Here is a 17,007-nt window from a genome sequence, read left to right as displayed (position 1 = left end):
TCAGTTTAAGGTGTTTATGGAACATCCAAGCAAGCTGATCCATAGCAGTTGGGTATACGGGTCTGGAGGCTGGGTTCAAGTCTGGTTTAGAGAAACAATTTACCATTTATCAACAAGTTTGTATTTGAATCCATGGTCCAACCCAAGTTTCCTGGGATTTGCCCAGGGAAAGTATATCATTAGTCAAGCAGAGGGCCCAGGAGGGAACACTAAGAAACACCATTATTTGAAGTCCCATACAGCAAAAGGTATCCACAAGACACAGAAGGAACTTCCAGTGGTAGGAATACACAATGTGAGTAGTGGGAAGAAAGTTCCAAGTGGCAGGATGGTCAACATTCTCATTCCAGCAGAGGTCACATAAGAACAGACAAAAGTCCATTGGATTTGGCAATCTTGATGTCAGAGTAAAGCTACAGGTGGAGATTATTTCCCATAAAGTTCTTTCTTGACCTTAGTATGTGGGGATGCAATTTAGAGTTTCTGCTCTCAAAGTTCAGATGAGTAGAGTATGAAAGAGGAGCTTGGTGTGGAGCCAGTTTGCAAATGTTCTCTCTTCCAATAGGATGGTAAATTCTTTGAGGAATAAGGAAGGCACATAAAGATGAGTAAGACCCAGTCCCAACCCTCAGCATTTATAACAAATCAGAAATAAGACATCCGTAGTACAAGATGGGACATGTATTATAAAATAGCAGAGATTCAAAAGAGGGATACACCACATCCAGACATTAAGAAGAGCCTGCTTACTCCTCCTCAGTTGTTAGCACAGAGATATGCACATACTTAACACTTAAACTATATCAATTGCTGAATTCTCCTCTGAACAAATCTGGTATATTATTAATAAAGTCCCTTTTATTCCAAAATCCAAGGAAACTTCAAACTCATTCATGAGATATTTATTAAAATAACACATTTAGGGAAAAAATCAATACAGTGTATACATCATTACTGAAAACTGTATACCATCATACAAAAAAGGATTTTATTTTGGGAAATTGATTCCTAATTTATGGCAAGTTTTACTTTCAGAAATAAAACCACAAAACAACACAATCTCATCCAATCTTAAAGGCTGGCATGCTGAGCAAGGAATGTTCTTATTCTTTGTAGGAGCTCCTTCTTTACACTGTCAGGTACCAGGGCTGAAATACAAAAATAAAAATATAGGAGTAAGAAGATTCCAATTAATATATGTCAATTTGGTATTTGATATTTTATTCAGAATTAACAAAATAATTTCATGAATAACCCATATGCCTCAAAAAAGAAAGAGGTAAAGATATCTGAAAAAATAAACTATATTTGCAATTCATTATCTGAGTGAACTATCCAATACCTAAATATACTGCACACTAACGAGAATAAAATATGGGAAAATTCTTTAAACTAGGAGTGGAAAAGACCTTTTTGAAACAGAGGGTTATAACAAATTGATAAATTTGATATAAATCAACAATGGCAATTTAGTAAGTGGGTCAAAATCACCATAAAGAAAGGCAAAAGACAGAAAGTGGGAAAACACTCTTACAGAAATGGGCTGATCTCTCACTGCATTTCTCCAAATTGATAAAAGATCAGACTAATAGAAAAATGAGCAAAAGAGATGAAGAAAAGGCAAAACACAGTTCTTGAACATACAAGGGGTGTAACTTCATAATTGAAATGTAAATTAAAACCACAAACAGCATGTTTTGCCAATTATATTGGTTAAAAACCAAAGGTCAGTAATATCCTGTGTTGGCAACACTGAGGGAAAATTGGCTCTCTTATATTAGCTGATGGAGAATATAAATTGGTACCATACTTATGGGAAGGTAATTTGGCAATACTGTATTGAAGGTAAGTGCACATACTCTGACTCAGCAAAGATGCAAAAATTGCAACAGGAGTTACATTTGTGGTATTTTTACTTCTTCAATTTTGAACCATGTGACTATTATCTATTCAGGGTATCACACTAAAAAAAAAGGCCCTGCTCTTTGAAATTTTAGAGCCCTGCTCTTAGTAATTTTAAATTACTATTAAATGTCAACAAATGAATCTACACTATTTTTTTTTCTTTTCTTGGCTACTAATAAATAAGGACAATAGTGAATTAACTAAAATTTCTAATGCTACTTGCTTGTATCCAAAGGAAATGAAATATTTCAGATACAGTTCAGTATTCCAAAAATAAGTACACAAATTAAATAGGACACGTACTCCTCTTTACAGATTGTTTAGTTTAAGCCTGCTAGAAATAAAAGCTACATAATTAATTCAAGACCACTGGAAACGTGATCAGTACATATATTAAACACATTTTTAATAAAAATTAAGGTGATGGGAGTATAGATTAGTTGCCTTGGAGTTAGGGATAAGGTATGACTATAAAAGGATAGCTTGAGGGAGTTTTTTTGCGGGGAGGAGGGTAGTTCCATGAATCTGTACATGTGTATAAAATTCATGGAACTGCACACTAAAAAATGGTCAATTCTACTGTATTTTAGTTAAAAAAATAAAATAAATACTTCTCTTGGCTATAAAGAAGACTAAGAACATAAAACAAAAGATTTATTTTTATTTCTCTGTTCTGTATTTGCTCATTTTCTAGCAGTGGAGCTATAAGGGATTGAAATGTCTAAGATACAAGTGTTGAAGGAGAAGCAAAGAAAATTTCTACCCTGTATAACCAGCTCCAAAATGATAATAGCTTAAGCATAAATTACAGAAGGAAAATAGAAAAAGAAATTGGAGAATATTATTTTAAAATGTAAATCCATCTGGGGAACAATAAATACTATGTTTTGTTTTTCTTTCCCTGAGACATACTTGATGAAAAAGTCTTTTTTTTAGCTGTAAACAGGCCTACAGATGGCTGGAAAGGACTATAGGATTCTGTAGCTCTATCCCAGCAGGTAGTTCAGAGAATTAGTATTCTCTAGTAATAATTTTCAAACTTTTTTACTTTTTACACTTAAATTCTTTTTACTACTTCTGTGTGACAAAACAGATAATGGATTATCTAATTTATCTGCTTTCACTTAAAATTACCAAAAGAAACCCTTTCACAAAATAAATGAAAATAATGTAGCCACATCTGAGCTAACAATGTAATGTAGTTCTTAATATTTATTACATATCATAAATGTTAATATACTATTTCATCTCTTTCCTTTGCCTTCTGTAAGGAAATGAAGATGATGGTAGTGTGAATTTTAAATACAGATTACCCAGAACACAAAGTTTTAGAGCTACCAAATTCTTAATTTAGACACTTAAGAAGACAGAGCTTTACTTATTTTTAAAAAGAAAAACAAGAGAAGAGCATTGACCCTGGGGCTGGAGTAAAACTTTGAATTATTAAATATTTAAGTGAAATTGGGCCATATCTAATAAAAATTTATAAATCCTAGCTTCAGGTAATACTTGCCTCTACAAAAATCCCACATTTTAAAAATTATCTGTCTTAACCACCATTATCAACTTATATCTGTATACTGTTTTAGAGTCCAAAAATATTTTATACCTCTTATCTCATGTATTACTCAAGACTATGCTAGAGAAGCAGGAAGGCAATTATAATCTTTCCCAATGAGGAAATGCAAGTACCCAAATAATTCTGGAAAGGTTGTTTTTCCCTATAAAAAGAAAGAAAAGCTGAACCAGCGAGAGAGAGAGAGAGAGAAATCATGTCTTCAGCACACCTTTCCTTTCACACAATTTGTATTCCTTACCTCTGCCTTTTGGTGTGATTTCAGCCACCAAGTCATCAACAGTAACGTGTTCTAGTCCTTTTTCTTTAATTACCTCTTATGCAAAAGCAAAAAACAAATCATATCATTTAAAATCATTATCTGTAAGAAAGATTTTCATAGAGGAAGGGTTAAGATCATGTTTTTAGAGTGCAGACTGGTCTTTAAAAAAAAAAAAGAGGACACTTTTTTTCTTTTCTAATGAAGATTTAGTTCAACCTTAAACACATTAAGTATTCGCCAGATCAAAATCTTAAAAGCCTGTTCATTTCTCAGCTAAATAACCTGTAACTTAACAATTATTTTAACACTTAGAATGAATTTGGACTATAAAGTCAAATCTAATTATGTGTAAAAAGCTGGAAACATATAACTGTACAGATCTTATTTCACCATAATCATACCAGCTCTTGAATGTATGGAAGGGGTAAAAAGCTATTATTTGAGTCTAACTTGTAATTTCATTGCCCAAAATTAAAGAATAGAACAACTCCTTTGTTCCTTTCTCTTCTCTAGGCTGGGCCAAAGGAGAGAGAAGAGGGCAAGGAGTTAATATCTACTGGAACACTCTTATGTGCTGGGTGATTTATGGCATTTGATATTCAAAACAATCTAATGGGCTGGACATTTTTCCACTTACAAGTGACCCAACTGAGGCTTAAAGTAAATAACTCATCCAAACATGAGCTGAAATCCAGTTCCAGTCTCTTCCAGTGAAGGTCTGTATGACCCCCGAAACTATGCTTTTTCTAATGTGCCACACTGCCTTCTTAGGGTTAGTAGTATAAATAGTCTCTATTATTAATTGTAGAAACCATTACAATATAATAGGAGTTCACTGAAAATATCCAGAATTCCAGTATACCAAAGCCGAGCCAGAAGAGGCTCATCTTCATGACATGTATCAACTATCTAGTGGCATCATCATAGATACCTAGCAATTTTATAAGCTTCCATTCTACATTTTAAAAAAATAAGTGTAATTACCTAAGATCTTTTATAGGTAAATTTTCAAAAATAACACTGTTAAAGCCAGGAGATAAAATTCCCGTGGAGTCTGCCAATCATAAAGTGTTCAATTTGTTATAAAGTAAAAACATAGGAATAACTAATGTTTCACGTTGAGTAGACACACTGAAAAAGGATGGAATGCATACTTTGATGCCAGAAAAAATCTTGCCTCACTTGTTTTAAGAAAAAAAAAGAAAATTTCTAAAGATTCAGGAATTATTTCTACCAAAAGGAGACAGGGGGAAATCATTACTAGAAGATTGAATTTTCTATTTGTTTAAAATTATGTTCAGCACTCGATAGATCTTAAAATACTGCCTATTATTTTTCTAGTGAACCCCAAGCCAACAAGAAGAATGAAATTAGCTTATCTTGTAAATGAAACTGATTACCTTTACAGTGTGCCTTCAACTGGTCCTTCCAGCCACATTCAATTAATTTAGCTCTCAGCAACTCTTTGAGGCTGTTGAGAAAGAAAATTTTTCATATTAAACTATAACAAGGTACAATATTTTAGGTAGGAATGTTTGAAGCAAAAGTTCAAATGTTCAATGAAAAATTCCCTGCCTTCTAATCCCAAAAACTTTACCTTAACTGTGACCTAATCTTGGTTTTATTACTAAATAATTCTTTGACCTTATGCAAGTCATTTGAACTCTGGACTTCATTTTCATCATCAGTAAAATTAATTCTCAAGAAACTCTACTCTCTGGCCTTCTCATACACTTTCTACTTACCTCCACCAACAGGAATATTGTGGATCTTGTACAACTTCTAAATGGTATTACTTGAGCTTGAAGCTGCTGCACCTCAAAATCTTAAAACTCCAAAATCTATTCTCTGACTAGACTCTAATCCTTGAGCTCTCTTACTTCCCCATCATATCCCTCTCTAACCTCAAAAACTTTCCCCTCAATTTTTTCCAGTAACCTTCTAAATTATATACTAAGTGTGGTATTTCATTGATTCTAAGACTGTTTTTTTCCCCACATTTCAACAATTCAGTAATTGGTACGCCTATCATAATTTAATTGGCAGTATCTTCTTTTACCCTACTGGTAAAAAAAAAAATAATAATAATGGTGTGTATAGCAACTAATGGCATCATGGGTGTAATAAAACATTTTCTTACCGATATTTTCTTATCCTTTTGCCATACCCACTCTTACAAATCTTCAATCTTCAACCTAAATAATTTCTCAGTGCTTGAACATGTCATGTCCCAAACCAAACCACTTCTCTTTCAATATTTCTAACCATTCACTACGTGACATTTCCATCTTGGTATTTAATTAGGTCTTTTCATCTTAATAGAGCCAAAACCCAGCTCCTGCTTCTCTCCCACTTCAACCGATTCTCCCTGTCAGAATGCCATTGTCCATCCTGGTTCCTCAGGCTAGAAAACTTGGCATCCTTCACTCAGCAACTCTGTTAACACTATACATAAAATCCAGAGGAGCAATTCCTATGGTTCCAGTTTTATTTTTTTTATTTTATTTTTTTTAAAGATCTTATTTATTTATTTGACAGAGACAGACACAGCGAGAGAGGGAACACAAGCAGGGGGAGTGGGAGAGGGAGAAGCAGGCTTCTCGCGGAGCAGGGAGCCCGATGTGGGGCTCGATCCCAGGACCCTGGGATCATGACCTGAGCCGAAGGCAGACGCTTAACGACTGAGCCACCCAGGCGCCCCTCCAGTTTTAAATATATACTTCAATTCAAATGTTTTTCACCACCTTTGCCATTACTCCCCTAGTCCAAGCCATCTTCTTTTTTGACTGGACTGTTACCAAAGCCCCTAACTTGTTCCCCTGCTCCCTCCCTTATATACTTTGCTCTCCTTCCTCTGCTCAAAAGGGTCTGGTGGCTTCCCAATTTACTTAAAATTCCAAATCTATGCTACAGCCTAAATAATCCTCCATGATCTTGCCCCCCTCCCCAGCTATGCCTCTGACTTTATCTCTTCTTCTCCTCATCCAATTTATTCAGGCTCATGAGCTTCCATGTGGTGATCAAAATACCAGGCAAGCTCCTGTCTTGGGTCCTTGGCTCTTGGGAGTCCCCTCATTCCTTCAAATCCTTCTGACCTCCTTTCAGTGAAGCCTTCTTTATTTTTTTGTCTCAAATACACACCTCATTATTCTCGGTTTTATTTTTCCTTTAGAACTTATCACCATCTACATAATACAGACTTATTTTCTGTCTTCTCCCATGTAAGCTCCATGAAAGAACAGACTTTATTTTGTTCACTACCATATCTCCAGCACCTTAAGAGGACATAGCATATGGTAGAAACTCAGTAATTTTAAGCTGCATGAATGAAAAAAAACAAGCATAAATAACCTCCTTTCCTCATTACTGCTAATACTATCCTAAAACAAATAAACATAAATAACCCCCTTTCCTCATTACTGCTAATACTATCCTCTCAGTTCCCCAAGGCATTGTTCTGGATGTCTTCTTCCTCATTTCTCATATTGAGGGCTGCTTTTACTTTAAAAAATTATAAGTTCTTCTTTCTATTTTTGCTGTTTTCCATTTTTAATCTGATATAATCTGCTAACATGTTCTTCTGTAATCTATGTCTAGCCCTTCAAGTCTCTCTTCCACATTGCCAGGCTAATATTCCTAAAGAGCAAAAGTGATGTAGTCATCCCCCTTCTTAGGATCTTTTAATGACTCCCACCACCCAAGGATAAAGTCAACAACAGATGTTTCTGCAAACCCATCACCCATTTTCCTGACCTTTCTTTGACACCACTCTTAGTGTAAGAAATCTAAATAGGGTTCCAACATTGGAAATGAGACCTAAGCAAGGTTGACCATAACTGGCCTATGTACCTAAGTAAGATGGTAATCACGCCAGGTACTTTGCTGGAACTACTAGGAGAAAGGTAGTCTGAGCCAGAGGGCATGAACTCTGAACTGCTAATCTCTGCCACCTTGTGGGTAGAGTCTGCTTGAGAATAAAGCGAACACAGAAGAAAACAGAGCTGAGAAAGAAAAAGAAAGACATATTCTTGGTAACAATTTTTGGGTGCTTGGACCCAGTGGAGACTGAAGCAACTTCGAGCTCTAAACTTTGTACTTAGATGAGCTTATATATTTCACTGGTTAAGCCGGTTTCTGAGTTCTATCATTTACAAATGAAAGAATTCTGACTTATACAAAATCCACTCCTCTTGTCCACTGTTACAGCAACATCACTTTCACACTTTACCTGCTAGCTTTAATTTTGTAGCTCCTCAGAACATTATCATGTTGTAACAAATCCCTGTGACTTTGCACATTCTGTTCCATCTGCCTAGAATGTCTTCTGTTCTTTATTGGCTGGAAGAATGGCTAATCTTTTTCCCGAGTTGAAGGAACTCTTTTACTATTTTGTAACTGATTACCTTAACCCCCAGGTAGAGTTGAAAGATCCCTCCTGTTCCTTATATATTTCTCTTATGCAACTTTTCACCCTGTTTCTGGAAGCCTTTCTTGATTCCTGAGTCTCTGTTTAGTACTTCCAAACCTGTTCATTCTTCAAATATTTACCCTGGCCAATTATGTGCTAGGGATGATGCTAGGGATACAATGGTATTTCTACTGTCAAGGAACTTAGATTACACTGGAGGACACAAACAAGCAAAGCAGGTGGTTATAATATGTGATTAAATGCTAGGCTAGAACAAGGGATCTGGGACTTAACAGATTCCTGTAAGAGGTGATGTTTAAATTAAGACCTGAAAGATGAGCTAGAATTAGTTAAAGATCAGGGGAAGAAGAATATTTCAGAGAGTAGGAACAGCACATGCTGCTCTGAAGTTGAGAGTGTAGAAACTGAAAACTGGTTCTACCAAATTATCTCCCTGTTAAAAATTGGGTAATATTATGTTTTTAATTGTAGTTATTTGGGATTTTTTTTCTCTTCCATTTGATTATACATTCTTTGAGTCATTTCTTGTTCATCTTTCTAGATGACTCACTTTCCTTTAAGCATGCAATATTGAACACACCTATTTTTTATAGATGTTAGGAATTGAAACTTTTGATAATCTCAATTTTCTGTAATTCCTTCCACTGACATCAGTTTTGTTCCTTGATATTTAGATTTTTACATATAACGTAACTATAATTTAAAGACGTTAAATGTAATTTACTAACACAATCTATTGCTTACCGTTCTCTTTCTCCAGTTTCTATCAACTTTTGGTTAATCGCTGCTCTCATCTGCGCATCTTTGTTCATCTTGCTAACCTGAACATCAACATGTATTTTCAGATACAAAACACATACAAAGCATTTTCTTCTAAATCCTCTAGGTAAGCATCCCAACACACTTAACATTCTATCACCTGAAGGGGTGATAAATTTCAACAATGTGTTAACAATGTCATTACTCTGAATATTATTTACTGCATCCCAAGAAGTCATATTGATTAATGCACTTTACAATTTTTCTTCCCCCATATACTCTTTATTAATCAATCTTTGGATAACAGTAACTATTGTAACTTTTATGCAACACTTATGTGCCAAGTACTGGGTTAACACATTGATTTTTTTTAACCTCGTTTAATTCCCAAAACTTATTCTTTTATGTAAGAATTATTAACATAATTTGTATTTTACAATTGAGAAAACTGAGGCACCAGGATAGAAAGTGGTGAAGGCAGGATTTGAACTCATGCACTCTGAGCCCAGCAGCCCCAAAACACTTTAACAGCACATCATAACTGACTGCTCATCATTTCTGCACCTTAACTGCATTCAAAATTTCGGGGAAGCCACATAACCTAAATACTAATAAAAGATTAAGCACTGTTGGTGAAAAATCAAAGTTACAGATTCGGCTCTAAGTGCTTTACTTTTCAGTAGAATGTACCCAGAATTACAACTGCCAAACTAGCTCCAAGTATGTGTTTGTGTATGGTCTTCATCAAAGTTTGCTGGTAGGATAAGGGAAAAACAAATCTCAAACTAATTCCTAACTTAGAAAATTCTCAATTTTCAGTGAAAAAAGACAACCAAAACCAAAGCGATTTAGAAAGGAGAGGGAGGTTAGAATGTAACACTTGGAAAAAGCTAACATTACTGCACATAATCTGTCACTAACTTGGGACCACTTTTGCTGTGTCCCATCTCGCCTATATGAAAAGTCAGGCTGGCAATTGAGTTTTGAGTTGGGAAAAAATTTTTTTTTGAGTGGAACAGGAAAAAGGAAGGGCTGAGAAAGGACTGAGAAATGTTTGCTTGTGTAGTTGGAGGCTCACATTTTCCAAAATAATTCTAAGGTCTAGTCGGTACCATTCCTAGAATATTGAACTTGATCTCGCCTTGGCCCCTAAAATACGGATAGTGACCTTGGACAAGTCAATTCTTAAAGGCCTCAGTTTTCTCACTGGTAAAACGAGGGCGCTAGGGGATCCCTCCCAGTTCAGACATTCTTTGGGAAAACAGAATAGGGCGGAGACAGCGGGAGAGGCGGGAGGGGAGGAGCCAGAAAACAAAGCGTGGACTGGCTTCAGGCCAACTCCAGTTGCACGCCCTGTCGGAGAGCCCTACAGGCCCGCGAGCGCGGGTCGGGGAAGCTAACGAAAGACAGCACATCGAAAGGAGCCTGGGCTGGGCCCGGGTCCCGGCCCTGAGGACCACGGGCATAGCTCACCACCATCACCGCGGGCGAGGGCCGTCCCTTCCCAGCGACGAAATGACCCTTGCGCTGACGACCGTTACCTACCACACTCTTCGGCTGCCCGGACCTAGACCCTCAGTAGCTCGGGCACCTAAGCACACAGAAAGCTAAAACACGCATTTCCGGGGCGGGGTCTCGCCGCCCTGCCTATAAATGTGAGAATTTAACCAGCGCGGGCCGCCTCCTGGTAGCTCAGCCTTCTGGGTAAGAGAGTCCAGACCATGCTGTCGTGCGGGCGTTAAGTCTCCGAAAAACTACCTAGCCCGTCATGCAACTTTCTCATGGACACTACATTTCCCAGAGGGCATCCCGCACCGCAGCGTTTTCTGGGATGGGAACCACGCCGCTTGGGAGCCTCGGTGATACGAGCGAAGCGCGGACCTTTCAACAAGAGCTTTATTAATTCTCACGCTACGACCCAGGAAGACTATGGAGGTGGCTGCTAATTGCTCTCTGCGCGTGAAGAGACCTCTGTTGGATCCCCGTTTCGAGGGTTACAAGCTTTCCCTGGAGCCGCTGCCCTGTTACCAGCTGGAGCTTGACGCAGGTGGGAAGCGGCGGCGCCCCCTGGCACTCTAGTCCTTTCCCCTGTCGGCTGCCAGCGGCCGGACCCTTCCCTCATTTTCTTCCATTCTGACTTGGGCAGGCGACCGGGGCCTTCTGCACGACCCGTCGGGCTGGGGTGGACCGAGGGTGTTCGCCCTGGAGACGGACGCCCGTCCCGGAACCCAGTGGGAGTCTCTTTGGCGCGGCTCTTAATTAGCGAGACCCTGGGCAGGCGCTGGCTCGGGCGCCCGGGCTCCAAGGTTCGTCAAGCGGCACGCGGCTGCTGCCTGGGCTTCGGTCGCCTGTGCGTCTCTGGCCTGGGCCCTGCTGCGGAGAAAACTCAGGACTTGTTTCGCTTTCGAGCATCCCCTGTAACCGTGTGTAACCTTGTGCGTTGAGAAGCCACACCTCCTGGGAGGACCCCTAGCTCCTGTTTCCTCTGGCGGAGACCCGTTTCGTAGAAGAGAAACTCCGTTGCAGTTCAGAGCGTTTTCAGTTACAGAGGTGCTGTCAGACTAAGGACATTATTTTAGAGAACATCTCTAGAAATTTTTGGGGAAAAGTTGATTTAGTACCTACACTTCTGCTATTTGTTTTGTGTATCTGAGGCTGGCCAAAAAATTCATCCTTGTTCTTTCTTACGAGGTAATGAATGGCATTTTCGTTAAAGAGCCCAGAGATTTGCATTTTTAATACATACCTCTGCTGGTTCTGGTGCATGTTGTGAGTGGGTCACACATTGAGAAATACTGATCTAGAGTTAAAGGACTTTTATCAAATAAGTGTTTATTAATTGATTTATAAAATTTGGAAATATGGAGAGAGCCTGTTTTATGTTACAAGCTGATATCAAGATGAATATGATACAGTCTGTAACATAAAAGTGCATTTGGCTTCTTGGGAAGAAAAGTATAAACATAATTACAAAACAGTGTGATAAGGCAGTGATTGGGTTATATACAGAACGTAATGGTAGTACTTAAATATCTTTCCAAACCAGCCAGGGGATCTGGGAAGGCTTCCTGGAGGAGTTGATATCTAAGTTGAGTTTTGAAGGAGAGGTAAGCATTGACTGGGGTAAGATAAGATGAGCTTAGCTTTTCTTTTAATTCCCTTCCTTTCCTTCTTCTACCCCATGTCAGTAATTGGTATCACTATGTTTAGCTTGTGCATTAAACTCAGTGGCCAAAAGAGTAAGCAATTATTGTTGCTCACAAGTCTACAAGTTAGGTAGGTGGTTCTTCTAGTAGTGGCTTGGACTCATTCCTGCATCTTTGTTCAGTTATGGTGGTTTGGTGGCTCTGCTCATCTTGGCTGGACTTCCTCATATGTTTGGGGATTCTCTGGCTATAGACTGGTATAAGATTATTTCAAACGGTCTTTGCTTAGCTCTTCTCCATGTGGTCTCTCATTTTTAGCAGGCTAGCCCAGGCTTAATCCAAGAAAAGTAGCAGTGCACAGGCACTTTTTTTAGGCTACTGCCTGGAATAAGTTTGCTCTTGTCCCATTGGTCCAAACAAGACGTATAAACAAGCCTTAAGGTCAGTGTAGCAAGCTCATAGCAAAGGGCATAGATCCAGGGAGGCATAAAAAATTGGGACTATTGTGCGAGTCTGTATAGTTGCTTATGTTGGAGTCATGGAGTATTTTTCTTTTAGTCCCTCTGTTCAGTCTGTCAGCAATACAGTCAGCTCAAAATCTGACTTCTCCTTGCCTCTACCCTTCTCCAAATCAGAGTTATCTCTTACCTGAACTGTAGTAGTTTATTGACTAGCTTTCCCGCCATTCCAGTCTCCTTCTTTCCATTCTCGGTAAAGCAGTATCATCCTAGTTTTTAATTTTATATTTATTTGATATCCTCTTTCCTCCACTAGACTGTGAGCTCCATGGAGACAGTAATGTTTTCTTTTGTTCACTACTCTGTCCCTAGTGCTTAGCATTGTAGGTGCTCAATAAATAGAGTGCATGAAGAAAAGGAGGAATTGGTATTGAGGTCATTCCAATCCTGAAAAAGCCTGAGCAATGGGAGAGAGTTAAGTAGGTTGTGTGTAGGACAATGATGCAGTCCTGTATAGCTGGAGCAAAAACTTTCCTGGGGAAGTAGAGACCACTTAGAAAAATAGGTGAGGGCACTGTTTGCCTTGTGGACTTTATCCACACCTCTGGTGTGTGTAAGTCAGTGTTTCCCAGACATTTTCTCTGGCCCTTACAATGAAAAAAATAAAGCTCAGCTGTCAAAGATTTGCCAACTTTTTAATTTGCTAAATGGAGATGTTTCTTTTTTGTTGTTGTTTCAAGTTTATATTTAAATTCTAGTTAGCTAACATATAGTGTAATATTGGTTTCAGGAGTAGAATTTAGTGATTCTTAACGTGTAACACCCAGTGCTCATCACAAGTGCCCTCCTTGATGGACTTTAACATCACCCATTTAGCCCATGCCCTGCCCACCTCCCCTCCAGCAACCCTCAGTTTGTTCTTTATGGTTAAGAGTCTCTTATGGTTTGCCTCCCTCTTTTTTTCCCCCTTCCCCATGTGCATCTGTTTTGGTTTTTCAGTTCCACATATGACTGAAATCAAACGGTATTTGTCTTGCTATGACTGACTTGTTTGGCTTAGCTTGATAAACTCTAGCTCCTTATGGGAGATGTTTCTTAAAAACTGATGTCCTCATCCATTCTTTCATAAGCAGGATATTTTAACATCAAAAAAGCAGGAAGCAAACTTTCCCAATAGTCCTCTAAACAGAATACATTAACTTTATTAACAATTCGCTAAGTTGTCATTGTTTTCTCCTCTTTTCACCATTGTTGGTTTTGGAGTCTGTGTTTGGGATGCACAGTTGGAGGTGATGAGATGCCATTTAGGGTGTTAGGTATAGAGAAGAAATAGATTTAGAGATTGAGTGGTTTAATTTTAGGTTCTGTGGAGGTTGAATTTGGAGGATTGGAGGAATAGAGACAGGGCGACCAGTTTGGAGGCTTTTGCAATAATTCATGTGAGGGATTTTCATTAAGAATTGCTACCTGAGGAGGAGGATGGAGAGGTTAATTCTTTTAAAAACTGTCATTTCTAGAGATAGTGAGGTATGATTGAGGAGTTCCTCTTGGCAACTTGATTTCTTCTTTGCTACCCAAGGAGTTTACATTAATTCAGCAAAATGTTAGTGGATGGTGTGTGAAACTGTGCATTTAGGATGTGAGGGTGAAGATGTGCTCTGGTTTCAAAGAGCTTGGAATACTGGTTTATTTTTATTCTCTTGTTTTAAATAATGTTAGTAAATTGTTCTAGAGTTCCCTTTGCTACATAAACAGTAACTGTCAGCTTATGTATTCCAAAGAATTAAGCAAAAAACTCCCTCTTTTATAAAACTGTGATTGCCCTTTGACCCAGCAATTCCATTTCTGGGCATTTACCTTATACAGGTCTTCCTTGACTTACGATGGGGTTATGTCCAGACAAACACATGTTAAATTAAAAAAATGCATTCAATACACCTAATCTACCTAACACCATAGCTTAGCCTAGCCTACCTTAAGTGTGCTCAGAATACTTGCAGTAACCTGGAGTTGGGCAAAATCATCTAACACAAAGTTTAGTTTATAATAAAGTGTTGAGTCTCATGTAACTTACTGAATACAAAGTAAAAAACAGAATGGTTGTATGGGTACAAAATGGTTGTAAGTGAATGGGTTGTTTACCTTCATGATCAGTCATGTGCCTTACTGGGAGCTGTACCTTGCTGCCGTGGCCCAGCATCACCAGTAATATCCTACTGCATATCACTAGCCTGGGAAAAAAAATCAAAATTCACAGTGCAGTTTCTACTGAATATGTATTGCTTTTGCATCATTGCAAAGTCGAAAAATCCTAAGTTGAACCAGTTTAAGTTGGGGACAGTCTGTACATATTTTTTCCTAAACTCTTCATTGTGTAAATGTCTTTGTATATGTTTTCCCCCTATATTTCACCTAGCTAACTTATACTCCATTTGTTCATCTTGGTTTACATGTTAGTTACTCAGAGATTCCTTTCTTGACTACCTAGTTAGAATCTATACTACAAAATCTGTACAAATTAGAATCTGTAATCTGCTCTCCTACTGTACCTGGTCATAGACTTTATCGTACTTTGTAGCATTTGGTGTCTGTTTTCTCTTTTAAGACTATTGGTTTTGTTATCAGTGGTTCCACTGTCCATCTTTCAGTGCTTTACTTCTAGGCTGGAGCATGCCTGGTGAATAACAGATGATTTTATATCACATACACACATTAAATAGGTTTATTGGGATAATTGACAATAAACTGCACGTATTTAAGTGTACAGGTTGGCAAATTTTGACATATATGCACACTCATGAAGTTCTCACCATAATCAAGATAATTAAACTTAGTTATCATCCTCAAAACTTCCTGTGCCCTTTGTAACTAGCCCTCTGTTCCTCCACGTACCCGCTTCAGTCCCTAAGCAACTACTGCTGTGCTTTCTGTCACGATAAATTAGTTTGCATTTCCTGGAGTTTTATATACATGGAATTATACAGTATGTACTCTTTCTTGTCTCGCTTTTACTCAGCATAATTACTTTTAGTTCATGCTTGTGTGGGAGGAGGACATTGAAATCTCTTCCATTGTGGATTTTTCTCTTTTTCCTTGCAGTTCTGTCAGTTTTTGCTTCATATATTTTAAAGCTCTGTTATGGGGGTGCCTGGGTGGCTCAGTCGGTTAAGCGTCTGCCTTCGGCTCAGGTCATGATCCCCAAGTTCCAGCATCTAACCCCATATCATGCTCCTTGCTCAGCAGAGAGCCTGCTTCTCCCTTGCCCCTCACCCCACTTGTTCTCTCACACGTGCTCTCTCTTTCAAATAAATAAATAAAATCTTTAAAAAAATAAAGCTCTGTTATGTTGCGTAAGTACTATTATGTCCTCTTAATAAATTGACACCTTTGTCATTAAAAAATAGCCTTTATTTTTGGTGATATTCTTTGCTCTGAAACCTGTCTGATACTAAAATAGTCACTCAGGCTTTCTTTTACTAAATGTTATCATAGCGTGTGTATTTATTTATTTCCATCTTTTAACCTTTAACCTGTTTGTGTTTTAGTATTTAACATGTATTTCTTGTTGGCAGAAATAGTTGAGTCTTGCTTTTTTATTCAACTTGACCATCTCTACCTTTTAATTAGACTGTTTACATTTGATGTGATTATTGATTTTGTTAGTTTGGGTCTTTCATCTTGTTTGTCCTCTCTAGTCTTTGGGAAGACAAAATTTTCTTCTTTTTTTTTTTTTTCATATTTCCATTTTTTTTTTTTACATTCTTTTGGATTGAGTATTTTCTTATGAAATCATTTTTATCACATTTTTTGGTTTATTAGCTATAGCTCTTTGTTATTTCACTAGTTGCTTTGGGGTATACATCTTTAACTTATTACATGATACATTCAAATAATGTTACACTACTTAACTTGTAATGTAAGACTCTACAATAGTATACTTCTGTTTCTTTCCTCCTGGCCTTTATGCTGTTTTATTTGTGTTTTCAAAAAACATTTTTGTCACATGTAGAATTCTAGATTGATACCTTTTCTTTTTTTAATACATTTGATCCTTGAATAATGTGGGTTTGAAATATGCAGGTCCACTCATATTTGGATTTTTTCAATAAATATAGTACAGACCATAAATGTGTTTTCTCTTCTTTATGATTATCTTAATAGCACTTTCTTTTTTCTATCTTATTTTATTGTAAGAACACGGTATATAATACATATACAGAATATGTGTTAATTGACTGTGTTATTGGTGAGATTTCTGGTCAACAGTAGGCTATTAGTTTAGTTTATGGAGAGTCAAAAGATATAGGTGGATTTTTGAATGTGTACCAGTCAGTGCTCCTAACCATGTGTCATTCTAAGGTCAGCTGTATTTTAAAGATGTTGCCCCACTGTCTTCTCGCTTTTGTTTCTGATGGAAATCTGGTGTTTTCCAATCTTTATTCTTTTATACATGACATGTCTTTTTTCTCTTT

General features: G+C 37.7%; 2 protein-coding genes across 4 annotated transcripts in view; one reads left to right on the top strand and one right to left on the bottom strand.

Annotated features, from left to right (window-relative positions):
- On the bottom strand, positions 1-10,621 carry ENY2 (ENY2 transcription and export complex 2 subunit). 3 transcript variants are annotated; one of them, XM_006744709.3, is made up of 5 exons: positions 10,477-10,621; positions 8,917-8,993; positions 5,144-5,214; positions 3,723-3,797; positions 1-1,148 (listed from the first exon to the last, which is right to left on the bottom strand). In XM_006744709.3, exons 2-5 carry the CDS (start codon positions 8,982-8,984, stop codon positions 1,072-1,074), a joined length of 291 nt encoding a protein of 96 aa, XP_006744772.1. In that variant the 5' UTR covers positions 8,985-8,993; positions 10,477-10,621; the 3' UTR covers positions 1-1,071. The 3 variants fall into 3 exon arrangements, with proteins under 3 accessions (XP_006744772.1, XP_006744771.1, XP_081672532.1); XM_006744708.3 differs by having other exon boundaries at positions 10,405-10,560; XM_081816406.1 differs by lacking the exon at positions 10,477-10,621 and adding an exon at positions 7,593-7,707.
- Positions 10,622-10,701: 80 nt separating this feature from the next.
- Positions 10,702-17,007, top strand: part of NUDCD1 (NudC domain containing 1) — a 71,747-nt gene continuing 65,441 nt past the window's right edge. The window contains exon 1 of the mRNA XM_006744707.2: positions 10,702-10,978. Coding sequence (XP_006744770.1) covers positions 10,861-10,978 — 118 coding nt within the window. The 5' untranslated portion in view covers positions 10,702-10,860. The remainder of the gene's footprint in view (positions 10,979-17,007) is intronic.

This window comes from Leptonychotes weddellii, chromosome 4 (assembly GCF_054177405.1).
Source record: "Leptonychotes weddellii isolate Sample4059 chromosome 4, ASM5417740v2, whole genome shotgun sequence".
Classification (NCBI taxonomy): domain Eukaryota; kingdom Metazoa; phylum Chordata; class Mammalia; order Carnivora; family Phocidae; genus Leptonychotes; species Leptonychotes weddellii.
This window is presented reverse-complemented; position numbering and strand designations above follow the sequence as displayed.

Excerpts from the sequence above, each read along its gene's own strand:
- ENY2 (XM_006744708.3), bottom strand. Across the intron at positions 5,215-8,916 it reads GAAACTGGAGAAAGAGAACG|CCTCAAAGAGTTGCTGAGAG; the intron begins GTAAGCAATAGA and ends CTTTCTCAACAG. Across the intron at positions 1,149-3,722 it reads AATCACACCAAAAGGCAGAG|CCCTGGTACCTGACAGTGTA; the intron begins GTAAGGAATACA and ends TTTGTATTTCAG.